Raw genomic sequence first — 18,712 nt, 5'->3', positions numbered from 1 at the left:
AGGAAGCCGGGCTCGACCCCGGCGACCCGGGCGCCCCCGAGCTACAGCTGGTCTCTAACCCCCCCCCCCCCCCCCGTTCCCTCCTGCAGCCCATCTTCGGCGTCCAGCAGCAAGTGGCGAGGCAGGCCCAGGCCTTCCTGTCCCTGGGCCGGATGGCGGAGGTGCAGGTGAGCCGGCGCCGGGGCGGCGGCGCGCCCTCGTGGCTGTGGTTCGCCACCGTCAAGTCGCTGATCGGCAAGGGCGTCATGCTGGCCGTGAGCCGGGGCCGCGTGCAGACCAACGTGCTCAACATCGCCAACGAGGACTGCATCAAGGTGGCGGCCGTGCTCAACAGCGCCTTCTACCTGGAGAACCTGCACTTCACCATCGAGGGCAAGGACACGCACTACTTCATCAAGACCACCACGCCCGAGAGCGACCTGGGCACGCTGCGGCTGACGAGCGGCCGCAAGGCCCTGGAGAACGGCATCAACGTGACGGTGTCGCAGTCCACCACGGTGGTCAACGGCAGGACGCGCAGGTTCGCCGACGTGGAGATGCAGTTCGGCGCGCTGGCGCTGCACGTGCGCTACGGCATGACTCTGGACGAGGAGAAGGCGCGCATCCTGGAGCAGGCGAGGCAGCGCGCGCTCGCCCGGGCCTGGGCGCGCGAGCAGCAGCGCGTGCGCGACGGCGAGGAGGGCGCGCGCCTCTGGACGGAGGGCGAGAAGCGGCAGCTGCTGAGCGCGGGCAAGGTGCAGGGCTACGACGGGTACTACGTACTCTCGGTGGAGCAGTACCCCGAGCTGGCCGACAGCGCCAACAACATCCAGTTCCTCCGACAAAGCGAGATCGGCAAGAGGTAACCCCCCACCCACGCGGGGCCGGCTGCCACGGACGCACGGACCGACCGACCGACCCACAGGTGCACCGCGGCCCACCCCCACCCCCGCCCAGTGCGCACGCGCGGCGGCGGCTACAGCAGGTGCACCGCGGCCCCCTCCCCCCAGTGCGCACGCGCGGAGGCGGCCGCAGCAGGTGCACCGCGGGCCCCTCTGCCCAGTGCGCACGCGCGGCGGTGGCCGCAGCAGGTGTACCACGGCCCCCTCCCACCCAGTGCGCACGCGCGGCGGTGGCCGCAACAGGTGCACTGCGGGGGGGGGCCCCCCGCCGCCCAGTGCGCATGTGCGACGGCGGCCACAGCAGGTGCACCGCGGGCCCCGCCCACTCTGCGCACGCGCGGTGGCAGCCACAGCAGGTGCACCGCGGGCCCCTCTCACTCAGTGCGCACGCGCGGTGGCAGCCACAGCAGGTGCACCGCGGGCCCCCCCTCCCACTCAGTGCGCACGCGCGGTGGCAGCCACAGCAGGTGCACCGCGGGCCCCCCTCCCACCCAGTGCGCACGCGCGGCGGCGGCCACAGCAGGTGCACCGCAGGCCTGCGTGTCTCTTGAGCCTGAACCACACACCTTTGCTCGGATGTTCCTGTAGCACAATCCGAATGGGACTCTCCGACACAGAAGAGCCTTCCAGGAGAATGGTACTGCTATTGAAATAAATACAAATTAAATAAAACACACACACACAAAAAAAAAAAAAACTTTTTTTTTTTTTCTGAATGACCTTAAAGGTGATCGGCTTTAAAGAATATGTTTACATATGCATATCGCTGCACTCAGTTGGACGGGAACTATTACAAGGAAAATCCATAAGTGAAAGAAAGGAGGAAAAAAAAAAACAAAAGGGGCCTAAACGTTTTTGCGCTTGGGCCCTCTGTTCCTTCGAGGCACTGTATTTAAGGTAAAAATGCATACAGTGTCTCCAGATATTACCGAATTGTCGACCTTTGCTTACAAGAAGTAGTCTCTCTGCATAGGATGTGATCTATAGCTCTGTTAATTTTAAAATGTGGGGCAAAATTCCTGTTTATAGACAACCCAGCTGCTTCCCCTGTGCTGCTTTGTAAAAGGACATTGGCACAAGTGACTCCTGCGCCGGAGGGGATTTCATAATGGATTTTACAATGCTAACGTGGTTTGCCTTGGGGGAAAAAAAAAAACAAACTGGCAAATAGAATCCTTGTCACTGATAAGCAAAGGAAACCCTGATTTTTTTGTAAATTATGTGAGACAAGTTGTTTATGGATTTTTATATGAATTACAATTTACTGTACATCAAATATTAGTCTCAGAGGAGTTAATTTATGTAAAGTGTTTAAAAAGTTTATACTTAAAAATAAAATGATAAAAACATGTGAACTGTGTGATTTTTTTAAAAAGGATTGCACCTTTTGTTATCTGTTATAGCTGTACAGTATAAATTATTATATTGTAGAGATATAACGACTTATGCCTATAATGTCCAGAAGTGTTGATATTTTTGTATTAGGTTGAAAAAAAAAACGTGCAACTTTCTATCACTAGATGGATAGGACAGTGCAATCCTAAGTGGGTGGCTAATCAGAGAACTGCTCCCTCCTCTTTCTTCTCTTTTTCATCTGGCCAGTGTCCTCAACCATTATCGACTAAGAGGCACAGTAGAAAACTAAGGCTGGTGGAATATAGCAGAAGATACGAAAATAAAATAAAATAGCAACTGGGCCGGAGAGGTCCTCTCCTGTCCCTGGCAGTCGAGGGGAGTTGATAGAACTAACCACAGGGTTTTTACTGTCACCATTCCTTGAAGCTCCGTCTCATGATGGAGGCGAGAGACCACATCAGATGCTCCGGGAAACGTTGGTGAGAAGGAAAGGATCTGATGTAGTCGTGACCGTAAACATGTGTCTTAAGACCTGGGAAAGATAGCAGAAACCGAGCAGCGGTGCGAGGGCCAGATGGAGAAGGTCAGGGTCACTCTGCTAGTCTTGGGTTTGGACCGTCAGGTCACCAAGAGAGACACAAAAGGGAGACAAAAGCTCCTGTAAGCCCTCACGACCCAACCGTCCTGGGAGCTGGTTTGAATGGCAGCCTCTGCTCCGTCTCGGGGAAGCCGGGGGGGTGGTGGAGGCAGATCCAGCTGGAAGTGAATTGACAGCCGTGCCCTCCTGCACGCGTGCGAGCGGGACCGAGCACAGCCATCTGCACTTCTGTGTCGGCCCAGCCGCTCTTGCAAATCTCTTTCGTGAGCACTAAATTCAGCCACAAAAATATTTTTAGAAAATATTTCTCAGTTCATTGAGCTATAGTACACACTGTTTTCCTCTATGTATAATGGTGATAAAATATAGCAAGTGAACATGTCGTAAATATAAAGGTTCAAGTGATGTATTGAAAATAATTTTCTAACTGCTTTGTATGTATCACATACTCTAAATTGCACAGTAGGCGTGTTTATTAAACAGATTGGCTGGGAAAGTTTCAAAATAGCTACTGAATTTACAGTATCAGTGCTATTACTGTCTTTGTGTATTTGGTAGAGCATACCGAAGTAATTAATCTTCTAATGAATGCTGATATTTTATTAGAATGAAAGCACAGATTAGCATTAATATTTTTTATCCTGGAAATCCTTTGGCAAGTATTATGAAGCCCCGATTTAGAAAACTATGAGATTTCAAACCACATAAACATGGCTCTGTTTTACATTTTATTTTTTAACTGTTAACTTAGGTGTTTGCAGTTCTGTTCGATGGAATTTCTGCAGGACTGTATTTAGCATGCTGTAAGTACTTTTGGTTGAAATAGGCTCTGAGTCTAAATTCTCAGAAATGTCTCTGATGTATTGACCATGAAAAGCTTGTACCACATGACGGAAGTGAAATCATAATCCTACCCTCTTCTCGACATGGACTGGTCCTCTACACTGGCACCGATAAGTAACAGATTGGGAGTATCTCTTGGTGCTTATTTTAGATGAAGTCAAATCAACCCAATTAGTGTCTTGTTAGTAGGTATAATGAGCCTATTTCTTTCTAAAAAGACTTGTGATCTGGACATGCTTTTACAAGAAATAGTGACCTTGGGGAATATGTAAACAAAAGACCTTTTTCTAAGAGTTGGGGGGTGGGGGACTGTATAATGGAAAGAATTAGCTTACAGAAAAAAATAAAGAAATTGATATTCAAAGTATTTTAGGCAAAGCCAGTCAAAATGCTTTCATGATATTTTGAGATGTAAATTTTGTCTGATTTGTATTGTTCTTTTCATTTGCCTTCTTAACTTTATATGTGACCTGAATTTTCCATAACTTGACTATAGATTGCATCTAGGCATTCCAATAAAAGCCAACCCAATGTGTGTGTGTTTATATATTTTTTTAAAATCTGGGGCTAGCCAGCATGTGTTTTAGGGCAGAGGATGCAAACAGATGCCTTGTTGGGGGTACTGATTCATCTGCAACCCAGTTGGTAGGTAATATCTTTTCTTTCCTTTTTTTTTTTTTTTTTTTAAATTTGTGTCCACTGGCCAGACTGCCAGCTCAGCAGCATACACTTCACAGGGGACTCTTCCCATGGCCTACTTTAGAAAAACGTTAAATACACCCCCACAAAGCCAAACATTATCACCGTAAAGAAGAAGAAAAAAAAAAAAATACTGCCCATTACTGCTCGAAAACAGGCCTCGTTCCTGGGATCCTAGCAATAAGTGCTTAATTAAAACACTTGATTAGAATAATCAGTTTAGGCCTGATAGGCTCCCAGCCTCCTGGAGATGTCTAAATCTACATACAGACCGGCTGATGAGAGGATGCTTTAGTTCAGCAATTCCAGGCTGGCAGGCCAGGGCTTTGATTTCAGTCTGAAAAGGCGGGCTTCATCACGCTTGCTTTGTAGTGACAACATGTTGATCCAACAAGAATCAGGTCACTCCACTTGGCAAACTGGTCTGTTTTTTTTTCCTCCTCAAATTAGAGTTTAACGCGCTCCAACCGGGGAAATACAGAAAAATACATGCGGATTCCTACTTTCGTTTTCGACACTCCTTTCCTTAAGAGCAATGTCTGAACAAATGCAAAGAAAAGCACTGTAGGTAGAAACTGTATCTTAAAGAATTTTCTGGATGTGGGGTATGCCGCCGGCACATCTGCGAAATTCCCATCCACCTGTTTACATTCATCACAAGACCCAACACTTGCATGTGGTTTTAAGTGCCAGACCTGAACATAAGCACAACACCTGATTATAAACACCTCAAACCGACACCAGCCCTCAAGCAACTTTAAAAGGTGAGGAGAGAATCGAATCCTGCCCCGAATGACGCTGTTTCTCTCACCTGCTGAACAGCAAATCAGCTGTCGGAGGTGCTTTTGAAATGGAGGGTTCCAAAAGGGGAAGCCAGGAAGGCAGTGATCATGTCCAGTCTGGGGCAAACCACCCCGGGAAGGGCCCACGGCATCCCCCTCGCTGTAATGCAGAGAACTGCACCCGCCCCCTTGGGGACAGGGAGCTCCTGCAGAGGGGAGCCCCCACCCCAGCCTACCTCCCCGCACTGGAGCCTTGCAGGACCGCTCAGCTATTAACTCTTTTCACAAATACCCAGATTCTATCTCCCTTTCCCTGAAAGCAGTGAGCTGCTCCCAGCACCCCAGTCCAGGAAATGCATCAAATTCTAGCAGTGGAGCCTGAAGAGACTTAGACAAGTTGGAGTGTGTTGCTCAAGTTTGCAGAAGCGGCTCAGGCCAAGGTGAGCAAAGATTTCCTGCCAGCGAGCACCCTCCACTGCCTCAGCTCCTCTCCTGATAACCCTACCCAGGAAGGCCCTGGGGACACCCCTTTCCACTCTTACTCCCTCAGGGCAACCAGTCTTTGCAAAGCAGCCGGAATTTAGAGCCATTGCATTTTTCACCATATAAATGTAAAAATGCCCAGGCCCACTCACAGGGCACGCATCCTGAGCTCCCCTCTGCCTGCCAACGTTTCTACTTCCTCAGCCCCCTCGTCTTAGATAAGAAAGTCTGCCTTGCAGTATTAATGACTTCAGAATTTCTAACAAGACTTCTGAAAGAATGGCCACTGCTTTGCACAGATGCCGGTGTCAGGCTATTTATCTAGATTTTCCATAAGCTATTCATCTGGCTTTGGTCATCCCACTAAGCCAACGAAAAAATAAAAATGAGTTATAAGTCATCGTGACCCATTTTAACCACAGAGTTAAGCCAGAGTAACAAGGAGGTACTGAGAAGCCACCGAAGTTTTCCACCTTCTAATTTAAACCACATAATGAATGTCCTCTCTTGCCAGAGTTCCCATTTGCATTTCACCACCTCTGCTAGCAGTGGTCTCTCGATGTCAGTTAATTACTGAGAACTTTTAGGTAAATTGAGAAAACCTTTTCATTTATGAACTGACTTAAAATTCGGTTGGGGAGGAATACAGGATTCCTGGAGTGTCCCATGTGCAGAGAATTTACTAGAACTGATTCTAAACCTAGAGCAGCACCATTATTCAGTTTAGCGTTAATGGGTTCCACAAAGCAAATTTAATCAATCCTTTTGGGACCTAAGCTGGGGAAAATTAAAATTAGGAGCATAAATTGTGACTTCTAGGGCAAGACAGTGGCTTGGTTACATCCTCCTGCTTATAGAGTGAATTGTGAGCTGGGCCCTAGCCACGAGCAGTCGGCCTGCATTTCGGAAGGGAAATCGCCTCCTTTTCCATGTGTGCAAAGATTTCCTGAATTCCACCCACAGTGGCTATTTCTGTGATGCATACAGAAATATGCAGGCGACTCACTCCGTACAACGGACAGGATTTCCAAGCGGTCCACTGACTGGCTCAAAATGAATTCCTTAAAACTCTCACAAGCTGACTTTATCAGGGGGGTGTGAGGGAAGCATAAATACCCAAGGAGAGAAAGCGACAAGTTCTGTGACCAGAAGGCTGAAAATGGAAGTGCTCAGGGGCCGTCTGTAAGGACGCACCCCAAGGGTCCTTTCGACCTGGACTGCCTACCACAGAAGTCAGTAATGACCTTTGCATACGTGCAAAAACTGCCCTATCCCAAATTTTCCTTCAGCACTAATGCCAGGGAGATTCTAGAGACGCCGGTCAACCGATTCTATAGGACCTTCTACAAAAATCATCCCAGGACTCCTGTCTGCACATGCATGAGGCCCTTTGCTCTCACCAGCCTCCCTCTCGCCCTCTCTCCTCTCTCGCTGGATCTACCCTGGCAGACGCCGTCTGGGCTGCAAACCCTTCAGGTTGTATGGAAACATGCACATCACTGAGGCGTAGAAGGAGAACCGTACCCCTCCGGGCAGTAGACCAGGTTGACTTTAAAATAATCCCATCGCAGGAAGTTAGAGTCTCTTGTCCCCCAACTTACTTACAAAAGGTCATAAACAAACCGGCTTTTAAACACCTCCTCCTTCAGCTATGACATTATTTCTAGTTTTGACCTGGGGAGAGAGAAAGAGAGAGACAGAGGCCTGGGGTTCATGCTGGGGCTCAAGCTTTGACAAGTGCCACTGCATTACACAGAGAAGATGCAGGGGTGACCCAGCAGGAGGAGCCCAGCCGAGCACCCTGAGGGAAGCGGCCCCTGGGGGGAGCAGAGGGCCCAGCATCTTTCCTAGGTTCCCTCCGTCGCGGGCTGCCCTCCTGTCCTCCCTCCAGCCCAGGCCTCTGGCTCCCGTGCAAATGAGAAGCCAGCCCAACAGCTGGCCCGGGGCGGGCGGGGCCTTCAGGACCTCTCTTCCCCTCAACAGCCCAAGGCGGCTGGGGGCCAGGGTCAGCCGGGACTTGGGGGCCCTGGAGGCTGGGCCGGGCCCAGGCACTTTAGGGGAAGGGCTCTCGCGCCCCCTAGTGATGAGCATCGCTGGCGAGGCCGGGCCGGGCCCAAGCCGCAGCCCAGGCCTCGAGAAGCAGCCACCACCTGGGGCCCCCCCTTCCCCGGCTCCTCCAGTGCCACTGATCCTCGGTCCCCCCATCTTCGCTCTGCCCACAGAGTGTCACACATAAACCGATTACTTCTGCTTCGTGCACTCCCTCACCGAGGCCCGGTCCTTGCAAAAACTGCTGCCGGGAGATTTCCTGGCACGTCAGGCAGAAACTTTGCCCCACAATGTTCATCCTGCTTGGCAGATCAAAATAGGGCCCTGCCTCCCAGGCATTGTCCCGCGGGCGATCTGGGTTCTGCGGCCCCCCGAAAACAGGGATTTCTCAACGATCACATTGTTTCCCGTTCACTTTTCATGTTTGAGCAGTCCTGTTGCCGGCCAGAATTTCCCAGAAGGACAGATCATTTATATTCAGAGTGGTGTTTTATTTCTGCGGGAGCCAGGCTCTCACCGAACGTGCTAGAGTGACAGCCTGGAAAAAGTGAACCCCCTCCACCCTCACGGGGCAGCTGGGGCCTGAGCGGGGCCTGCTCCCCACCCCACCCCGCCTCGTCTGGGCCTCAGTGGTGGAGACACCCATCTCCTTCATCTCCTTCATCTCCCCAGCCCTGCGGCGGCCCCACGAGGAAGGAAGGGGATTGAGCCTTTTGCCCCCTTGTTGTCACCCAGAGAAGCCAGCGGGTGGCACTTTCACGTGGCAGCCCAGGCTGGTGTCCTGCCTTCAGAAGAGGTCTGTGCTAGAGCCCGTTGTCATTTTTGGAGGCCTGTGAGACCCACGGCCCATACTCCCTTCCCGACTTTGCATGGAAGTGAAAAGACCAAAGTTGGCACATCGAAGCCAGAATATCCCTTAGATTAAGACCAACCTGAGGGACGCCAGGGTGGCTCAGCGGGTGAGCGTCTGCCTATGGCTCAGGGCGTGACCCTGGGGTCCCGGGATCGAGTCCCGTATCAGGCTCCCCACATGGAGCCTGCTTCTCCCTCTGCCTGTGTCTCTGTCTCTCTCGTGAATAAACAAATTAAATAATTTTTTAAAAAAGGATGAAGCTCACGTGAAACGTAAAGGAGCCTGCTAGCCAGATGCCAGAAGTAGGTAACGCACCCCCACCTCACCGGCTCCGTGGGCCCTGGGGGGGCCCCTCCTGGTGGGGTAATGAGGCCTGCCCAGCTCACCAGGAAGGGGGAGTCCGTCTCCTGCCCCTGGGGGCCCAGGTGATGGGGGAAGAGAAGCCAGGCAGGAGCTCTCTCTCTCTCTCTCTCTCTACACACACACACACAGCCGGGTGCCCACACCCCCTCGGAGTCTTGCACCTCATCTCAGAGCCACAGCCTCGGGTTCACCTGGCCCTGGCCTCCGGCCAGGTGTCTCTGTGCCCTGAGCAGCACCTCTTCCCTGCTGTGACGCAGGGGGCGTCCCCGGTGCTGCCTGGGCAACCAGTCCGCGAACACACGTTCTGCCCTGGGAGCTGAGCCCAGCCTCCAGAGCAGGAGGCCTGGTTTCGAGAATCTGTCCACACCCCGCTTCCAGGCCCCTGCCCCCACTGCCACCCCCATGTCCCAGGGAACCACGATTCCCTCTGGGGGCGAGGACCAGGGCTCGGGATTTCTAGAAGGCAGGTCCTCCCCAGTTACTCTGGCACTTGTTAAGAGGGGGACACGGCCTTGCCTCGCTCTTGTAAATCACGGGGAAACAGGACCAGCCCTGCCACGACTCAGGGCTCTTTCTGCGGCCTCCGCTAATTAGTGCTTTCGTTAATCAAACTCAGCAAATCCCCGGAGAGGCCGTACAGCTGGGAGAAGCCCCAAGCCGCGGAGACCGTCTGCGAGTCCCTACTCGGCCTGGTCCAAGGATGCCCAGCGCCCCTGGCCCTGCTCCTCAGTTGTCCACACCTCAAAGTGGGCCCAGACCTGTCCCTCGAGCCACTCCCTCCAGTCCTCCCGTGCCCGCAGCTGCCTAAGAGAGCCGGAGAGAGCCAGAGTCAGAACCAGAGCAGAACCAGAGCAGAGCAGAACCAGAGCCAGAGCCGGAGTCGGAGCCGGAGCAGAGCCAGAGCCAAGGCCAGAGCAGACCCAGAGCAGAACCAGAGCAGAGCCAGAGCCAGAGCCAGAGCCGGAGTCAGAGCCGGAGCAGAGCCAGAGCCAAGGCCAGAGCAGACCCAGAGCAGAACCAGAGCAGAGCCAGAGCAGAGCCAGAGCCAGAGCCAGAGCAGAGGCTGAGCAGAGCCAGAGCCACAGCCAGAACAGAGCCAGAGCCAGAGCCGGAGCTGGAGCAGAGCCAGAGGGGAGCCAGAGGGGAGCCAGAGCCAGTCCTAGGTGAATACCTTAGGTTGTCACCGGCTCGACACTAGACAGACAGCCACCGGCCGACAGGAGAGCATCGGGTCTCCCCGGGTGTCCCTGGCTGTGGGTCCTCTGCTCTCCAGTTTCGGCAGCCAGCACAGAGGGCTTAGCCTGCCGGGCAGATCCCCCCAGGGCCTGCGGTGTGGACACCCACCTCCTTTCCCGGGCACCCCCAGGGAGCCAGAGGGAACCCTGCCGAAGGCCAGAGCCTGAGGAGCCTTTGAGAACCCTCTTCCCACGGTTTGCAGCGGTTTTTACATGTGGATCTTTATGCCAATTAAATCTCACATGAAAGCGAAGCAAAGGTCCAGCTGCCCCAACCGAAGTAGGAGTCCTGCAGGGGACCGGCACTGCAGAAGGTCCCAGTAGAGAAAAGCTCCTTGTCCTCTAGGATTTCAGGTCTAGTTGGGAGGCAGACACAGATTGTTTCTGAACAGAGTGGTCGGGTGCCCAGGTGGCTCAGTGGTTGAGCAACTGTCTTTGGCTCAGGGTGTGACCCCGGGGCCCGGGGATGGAGTCCCGCATCGGAGGGCCTGCTTCTCCCTCCGCCTGTGTCTCTGCGTGTCTCTCAGGAATGTGCAGGGGGATGAGTGCACCGGACAGGGCAGGGCTGCATGCACATCGCCAGGATCACTTCCAGTGGTGCAGACCCGGGAAGGCCCCACAGCAGGGGTCTGGAACTGGGCTTCCTGCAAGGCTTTTTCCACCTCCGCCAAGCTAGGACCTGGCCGGAGCCCCCCGGCTGGTGCTGCAGGACAGAGCTGTAATCCCACTCTGCCCATCTACAGAACCCACGCTCTTCCCACTCATCTCGCTACACCTAACAGCCAAGTTCCAAGCTCGGTGTATGAGGCCCCAAGCCAAGCCTCGTCAGACCCCCGCCACTCAGTCTCTGGCCTCTCCAGGGCAGGACGTGCTAGACACATCCTGAAATCCGGCTAAGTGGACTTTCTCCATTTTCCAAGAAGCCCCACCCCTCCAGGCCTCTGTGCCTTTGCACAGGCTCCTCTCTGGACCGGCACCCGTGTGGCGGCGCCCGAGCAGGTCCGAATCTGGTGGGCGCACTGTGTCCTGCCCCAGCCACAGGCAGGTCTGGCTCCTCGGCCCCCACGAGGCCCGGGCACAGCGCTGGCCCCAGGAATGCTGGTGGTTCGACAAGCACCCCTGTGTTTGAGTTCTAAACTCACGGCGAAATCCTAAGTAGCTGCCTCTCTGCGAAACATCCAGAATGCCTCCAAGACAATGAGCCCTTATTTTGAAAATAAACCTAAATTTTAAAACATCAGCCATTTACGGTGTAGGGAGAAATGGTCTAAATTATTGAGGAACTAATTAACACTTCCAAGTGAAGCAGTGGCAGGTGGTGGGCTCCCGTCCTGCTGGCGGCCCCGAGACGCTGGACGTGAGGGGCACACGCTCCACACGAAACACAAACCTGATGCTTCTGTCTGCACATCAGGGCCTGTGGGTTCCCTCTGATGGGGGGGAGGCTCTCTCCCCAAGCCTGGTGCCTCTCGGGGGCACCCGCCTTCCTCGCCTCCCCCCTCTCCACGCTGGCCCTGTTAGGGAGAGAGCAAGCACAGACCTTGTCGTTTCTGTAGACGTTGAACAGTGTGGTATCCTGTTCCTGGTTCTTAAAGTTGGCAAATAAAAATGGTCTACCTCTAAAACTGGGTGAGAGTGCCTGGCCGCGTGCTCAAGGTTCCGAGCACACGACTGACCTAAGACTGAGCCCCGTCCCAGCCTGAACGGGCTCCCTTAGGGCCCGCTGAGGCCCCTCAAGGCCCCGGCAGGATCCCAGGTCTCCTTGCCCCTCTGGCCTCACGCCTCCACACAGGAGGCAGCAGGGGAAGGAGCCGTCCTCTTCCAGCACAAGCAGCCTCCTGGGCCCGCCTCGCCGGCACCCCATCTCCATCCCTGGGCACCTCCCCACAGGAAGACCCTGCAGAGGGCCAGAGCCCGAGCATCCTTGGAACATCCGTCCCATGGTTAGCAGTGGTTTCTAGTTGTGGGTCTTTACGCCAACTGAATGCCTTCATTGGCAGGCACCAGGCGCCCAGGGGTGCAGACAGTCAGCGGCAGGAAACCTCTCCCATCCCGGCTGGTGTCTGGCGCGAAGCTGCACCCGACGTGCAGCAGGACAAGCTAAGCCCACCGGGGGCTGGGACCCTTGGAGGAGGAAAGTCCTCCCCCAGGATGAAGGCAAAGGGACGGCCAGCAAGCCCAAAGCGCCCCGCAGCCGCTCTCCCCTCCGACCCCACACTCAGGCCCTGCGCACCACCGGTCCTTCAGGGCCAGAGTCCCTGCGAGGGGCTGGCTCTCGCCGCCTCGCGGGGTCACTCTGCTCCTGAACGATCACTCTGCCTTCTGCTGCTGCTGCAGCTGCTGAACCTCCTGGTCACTGACTCCCTGGGGCCCGTCCTCCCCACCCCCCCCCCGCTCCCTGCAGAGCCGGGTCCCCCCATCACCTCCTCCTCCTTCAACCCCTCCTCTGCTCTGGCATTCAGGCCTTCCACTCCCCCCATCCCTGCCTCCCCGGGGGTCCTCCTCCATCTGCTGCTGACCCCAGTGTGGGCTTTCCCGGGATCTGTCCTTGACCCCCTTGTGCTGTGGCGTCTCCCCTTGGGAAGCTGGGGTACCAGGTGGGGACTCTGCCCCTTTTCCCCATTTCTACATGCTTCACCCTTCCAGGGGGGTTGCCCGGGGATCTCTGTAGACCTTTAGAGAGACGGGTCTTCTCTAGGCCGCTGTGGTATCGGGAGGGGGGAGAGGGGGCTTCTATGGTGCACAGGCCTGGTGGCTCCCAGCATGCTGGACAGTGTTCCCCTCACCTTTAGAGAGAGCCCGACGCCAGAGATACATTATATCCCCCTCTGTGAGCCGTTGAATCCGAGGTGTGTTGGCCACAGTGGCCACCCTGGCTCATGGAAGGAGGCCAGAGCCACAGTTCCTCAGCCCCGGAGGCCCAGGCCTGTCCACGCCGGTGGGTGAGGCCAATGGCAGCTGTGGGCACAGGGAGTCCCAGCCCCAGAGGCAGGTGGATGGTCGACCCACAGGTCCTGGGGTGGGGAGGGGTCTCTGGAGCACACCCCACGCTGATCAACAAGCCTCTTCTGGAATGTGATCAGCTCCCAGGCTTTCTGTGCCTGTGGACATTGCCACCACACTTGGAACTGCTCCCCCTGCCCCCTCATCCTCTTCCTCCTCCTCCTCCTCCTGGAATCTGTCTTTGGGGGACAGCACAACAGTCCTCCTAGAATGCAGGCTGTGTTCTCAGCGTCACCTGTCTCCATATGCAAACCGGTCCCCATCTCCTACAGATTCCTCCCAAATGGTGCGGCCAGAGGTCAGGCCCTGGCCCCCGTGGAGTCCCCTCGCCCCCTCCCAGCCCCAGGCCTTGTAGGCACGGGCCAGACTCGCTGCCAGCGCCCCCCCTCACCCGCCCCATCTTCTCTGCCCCAATCCTTTAATTCCTGTTTGCGAGAATTCCACACAACTCCGCCAACGGGCTTCTAGGTTTCCCACCGGCCCGAGTGCCCCTGATTTACTCCACATGCCCTCCGCAGCTCCGCCCTCCTCCCTCCTCTCCCTTCCCCAGGAGGGGAATTGAAGACCCTTTAAAATAGAGCAAATCAAAGTGCAGAGGCTGATGCCAAGTGCAGCTCTGCAGGAATCACTGGGAGGCTGGCTCCCTCCTGCTGGAAGGCCTCCCCCAGGCAGGCATTGTGCTCCCCTCTGAGCCTCCCGCCTCCCTCCCCCCCCCCATGTTTGAATCCTGCCAGACTTGCATCCAGCTGGTAGAGATGATGTTCAGACTGCAGGCTGCTGGCAGGGCTCGGGGAGCCAGGAGAGAGGAGCACGAATGGGTTTAGAAGCGGCTCTGCGGGGCTCGTCAGCCTCCACCTCCACCCTGGAGGCCCTTCTGTGCACTGAGGGCCCAGGGCAATGGCAGGCCGGGGAGGCAGCAAGCAGGGCGGCAGGCTAGGAGAGACGTATCAAATACAGGACTCCCAGCTGAGATGGAATTTCAGACCAACAAGAAATACCTGTCAGTATTAGTATATCCCATGCTGTATTTGGGATATACTTACACTAAAAGATGTGTTTGTGGTTGAGCCAAAACTTGCATTTAACGGACTACCCTGTTCTGTTCTGTTCTGTTTTGTGTGTGCTAGATTAGGGCAACCCTAAGGTAAACCCTGGTGGTGTCTCTTAGACTCATGCCCCTCCAGCTGCACGGACAGAAGAGAAATGAGCGGCTGCGCCAGCTCCCCAGGGCTGCCCTCACAAAGCACCCCAGACCAGGTGGTTTAGCATCTTCTATTCATGGAGGCCAGAGGTCTGCAATCCAGGTGCTGGTAGAGCTCTGCTCTCTCTGAACACTTGGGGAGAATCTTCCCTCACTCCTTCCAGCTCCTGGGGGTTGCCAGGAATCCTCGGCATCCCTTGGCTTGCGGCAGCATCGTTCCAATCTCTGTCTCTGTCGTCACGCGCCAGTCTCCGGGTGTGCCTTCCGGTATCCGGGGTCTCTGCTTGTAAGGACGCGAGCCCGTGGAGCAGGGCACACCCTGGTCCAGAAGGGCCCCATCTGCCTTGACTGCATCTGCAGAGGCCCCGTCCCCAAAGGAGGTTCCCGGTGGACGTGAATTTGAGGGGACACTGTTCAACCCGGTCGACGTTCCCTCTGCGTTCACTGACACCCACCTCACTGAAAGCTTTCAGATCCCGATGATCATAAAATCGGCCAAAAAACAAATATCCCATATCTGCTCCCAGAGTCCATGAAGCCACACTGCCCGAGTCAGGGCGCAGGAGCTGACCCTCTGGAACGCCTCTGGCGTGAGTGGGGGAGGCCGGAGCTGCCTCTCTCCTCTTCCTGCAAAAAGCCCATCAGAAACGACCCCCCGTTGGGCCTGAGAAACACACCCGATGCCACCACCACCAGCATCAGAAAATCGGGGCCTCGGTGTTCATGCACCCGGGCCCATTCGCCGAGATGCCCCTGAATGTCCCTGCGAGGCTGCGAGGCTGAGTTCTCTCGGGGGGGAAAGGAAGCCTCTTCTGAGGTGGAAACTGCGTCTGGGCCTGTGTACAGGCTGCGTGGCCCGAGCGCCCCGCGCCCCTGACCGGTCCTGCTGGCACACAGACCGGGCGTGAGGCCTGGCCGGGGACGTGCCCGCAGCTGGTACAGGGAGGAGGTTCACGAGCTGCACAGGGTCCTAAGACGATGCCCTCAGAGGGGCACATTGGAAGCCCCCAGGATCGCGGAGCCCCCAGAGCCCTAGGCCTCTGGCCCCCCACAGCGGTGGCTCAGCCCCAGCGTCGGTTCTGGCCCGGACTGTCATGCACACGCACGGCTCGGGCCCGGACATGTCATGCATGTGCTGCGCGGCTGACAGGCCTGCTCGGAGCCGTTCGGAGGGGAGAAGCCCTCACTCCAGTTCCCTAGTATCAGTAATTAATTAATTAGTACAGCAGAGCTGTACAGTACAGCAGAGAGTTGTCCACGACGTACCGCAGTGAAACCACCGCACGCGCACACGCACGTACACACACGCACACAGGCCTGTTGGCACACTGCGGGCAGCTCCTTCTCAGGGCCCTGTCTGCCTCCCTCCCCTCGGCACGTCCCTCGGGCCCCAGGGCAGCCTGACTGAGCAGCTGGGCAGCAGCCTCTGGCCCCACTGTACCCGCCACGCGGAGAAGGCACCATTCTTGCCCAGGCCCCTGGTGACCTGTCTCAGGGGTGAGCCGGGTCAGGCTGGGGCTCCCTCCCTATCAGCTGGGTCTGCAGGAGAATGCTTGGTTTTTCTGGGCCGATGGCAGCTTCGCTCTGCCAGGTAAAGGCCTGAAACATCTTCCATCCCATCCTCCCGGCCAGAGGCCCTCCCCCTTACACACCTGCGGGATTCCTCACAGAAATGGGAATTCAAAGCCTTGAATCCTCCATTATGTGGCCTCTGCACATGGCTTCACCTGGTGTTGAGAAACTCAAGTGAGTAGGTCTTCAGGGCACCTGGATGGTTCGGTTGGTTAAACGTCTGACTCTTGACCTCAGGGTCATGGAATCGAGCCCCAAGGCAGGCTCCACTCTCAGCAGAGAGTCTGCTTGAGATTTTCTCTCTATCCCTCTGCCCAGCCCCCTCTAAAATTAAATACACAGAACTTTCTTTTTACGGATTTTTTTTTTAAGATTTTATTTATTTATTCATGAGAGATATATATAGAGAGGAGCAGAGACACAAGCAGGCTCCATGCAGGGAGCCCGATGCAGGACTTGATCCCAGGACTCTAGGATCATGCCCTGGGCCGAAGGCAGGTACTAAACCACTGAGCCACCCAGGGATCCTCTTTTACAGATTTTATTTATTTATCCATGAGACATACACAGAGAGAGGTAGAGACACAGGCAGGGATAGAAGCAGGCTCCCTGCAGGGAGCCCAGTGTGGGACTCGATCCCAGGACCCCGGGATCATGACCCGAGCCAAAGGCAGACGCTCAACCACTGAGCCACCCAGGCGTCCCATACATAAAACTTTAAAACAAGACAAAGCAAAACACAAAGACAAAGGTGTAGGTCTCTGAAGCACTTAGGATGCGCTGATCTTTCCGAGCATTCCAGCACCTTGAGTGTCCTCAAGAGCCTGCTGTGCCAGGATCTGTGAATCATTTGTAAAGCGGCATAATGTGAACTTGACAGGCCCTGACATAATTAACAGAATATTTTAATATAAAGAGGAGTAACTCGTGTCTGAGTAACCCACACACACCCACGGGGACCCCGTCTTCCGTCAAGATTGTTGGTTCAGAGGCAGACTTTCTCCCTCTGATGAGGAAGTGATGACACAGCCCACCCTGACCCAATGGGAGGGCCGAGCCCAGAGACACCCCTGTGCAGGGGAGAAGTGACTTCAAGAACTGCTGGAAAGAAAACAAAGGATCCTTGAGTCCCGCAGCCCCCCTGTCTGAGGCCAGAGGGAAGGGGGCACCAGTGGAAGCCAGCGTCTGTGACAGCAGGGAGACCCCAAATAACAGGAGCCCAGAAAGAAGCCAAATATGGGGTGGGGTGAGGTGGAAGGAGCCGTGAGCAGGAGAGGCCGCTGGGCTGGTGGCCCTGGGACTCCGTTGCTCTTCACACGGGGCCTTCCTGAGTGTCTGTGATGAGCAGTCACGGGAGCAAAATAGAGCTGAAGCCCAAGTTTGCAAAGCCCGAGACAGAAGACCGTCCACTGTGGTGGTCGAAGAAAGCTTACAATCCACGTCATCTGACGCAGGCGGGACGGTGGGAGGAATCACCACTGTGCTGTTGGCGCTTGGGCCTGCTCGCTAATCACTTTGCCTAAGTGACTGCTGTTAGGGTGGCCCTGCCCGTGGACCCACTGAGCATCTCTGGGGTCTGCTCAAGGGGGGCCCTCCAGCACCAGTGGACCCTTGACCCACAAGCCTCCAGCTGTCTGCTCTTTGGGCAAGGGCCCCCCCAGGGCCAAAACTGAGAGCTATCATGTGTCCTTTCTTTGCTTCTCTTCTGGGACGTCCCTTAACACTAGGCAAGATTCCAGGGAAGGCCACCTGTGCGCCAGTCACAACCCCTGTCACCTTCAATGACGAATTGACTGCTTGCCTAACACCCAGCGCTGAGCCAAGAATGGCCGAGAAGATGGTCACCACATCCCAGCCTTCTCCCGGCACCGTGTGTTGGTTCACACAAACGCAGAGGAATTCCACATGGTGTACCGTGGAAAATGGGCGGGAGAAATTATTCTGGGTCTGGTCTTATTTATTTATTTATTTATTTATTTATTTATTTATTTATTTATATTTTATTTTATTTTTTGGGTCCAGCCTTTTAAAAAAAATCTTTTATATTTTTTTATCTATTGTATCCAGGAGAGAGTTGGATGCCATAGCCAAGTTTCAAAGTAGAGTTGTGCTTAGGGCCTTCTTCTCCAGCATTCGGGTCCCCTCCAACGCTGGCGTCTTCAGAAGGAAACCTCCACGCCAAATGCTTTCATTTATGAGTCAGAAACCCCAGCTGGGCTCCAGTCAGGAAAAGTGATTTTAGCGGAGGGGCTTTAACACAGGAATTGGTCGCATAGGTGATGGAGGGCTGAAAGGGAAAGACCGGGTGAGGGACACGGGAGCACAAAAGATGGTAATAGGAGGCAGCTACTAAGCCTAGGTGGGGGGAACGATGCAAAGGGCCCCACGGAGCAGGGACACTGGGACACTGACCTCCCGGCCGGGGTGATGCCCCACTAGCTGCGGGCTGGCGTCTCTAACAGGCATCAGGAGGCAGGTTCAGGGAGCAGAGGTGGAAGTGGCAGTGGAAGGAACCGCTGCTGCGCCCAGGACAGGACAAAGTGGTGCTGCTGGAGCATCAAGGACAAGAACAGGGACCCAACAAGAAACAGGGAGTCCGCCTCTCCCTCCTGCTTCCCGGCTGCCCCCTCCTAGGGGCCCTTTGGGCCTAACCACCCGCAGGAGCCCGCCTGCCAAGGACACCTGCAGGTTTGCAATCCCAGCCTCGGCTGCAGGAGCTGAGGACAGGAGCCTGGCTTTGGCGCGAGACGGGGAAAGGGCCGCAGCACTCGCTGCATCTCCGCGCCCCCCATCC

General features: G+C 55.4%; 1 protein-coding gene across 6 annotated transcripts in view; it reads left to right on the top strand.

The window, feature by feature from the left end:
- Positions 1-927, top strand: part of LOC119874670 (teneurin transmembrane protein 3) — a 601,805-nt gene extending 600,878 nt beyond the window's left edge. For all 6 annotated transcript variants that reach the window (XM_038560464.1, XM_038560463.1, XM_038560462.1 and 3 more), the window contains one exon: positions 90-927. In XM_038560464.1, coding sequence (XP_038416392.1) covers positions 90-845 — 756 coding nt within the window. In that variant the 3' untranslated portion in view covers positions 846-927. The remainder of the gene's footprint in view (positions 1-89) is intronic.
- Positions 928-18,712: the final 17,785 nt, after the last annotated feature.

Source organism: Canis lupus, chromosome 16 (assembly GCF_011100685.1).
Source record: "Canis lupus familiaris isolate Mischka breed German Shepherd chromosome 16, alternate assembly UU_Cfam_GSD_1.0, whole genome shotgun sequence".
In the NCBI taxonomy this organism is placed as follows: domain Eukaryota; kingdom Metazoa; phylum Chordata; class Mammalia; order Carnivora; family Canidae; genus Canis; species Canis lupus.
The sequence above is the reverse complement of the archived record's forward strand: the minus strand, read 5'-3'. Positions and strand labels throughout refer to the sequence as shown.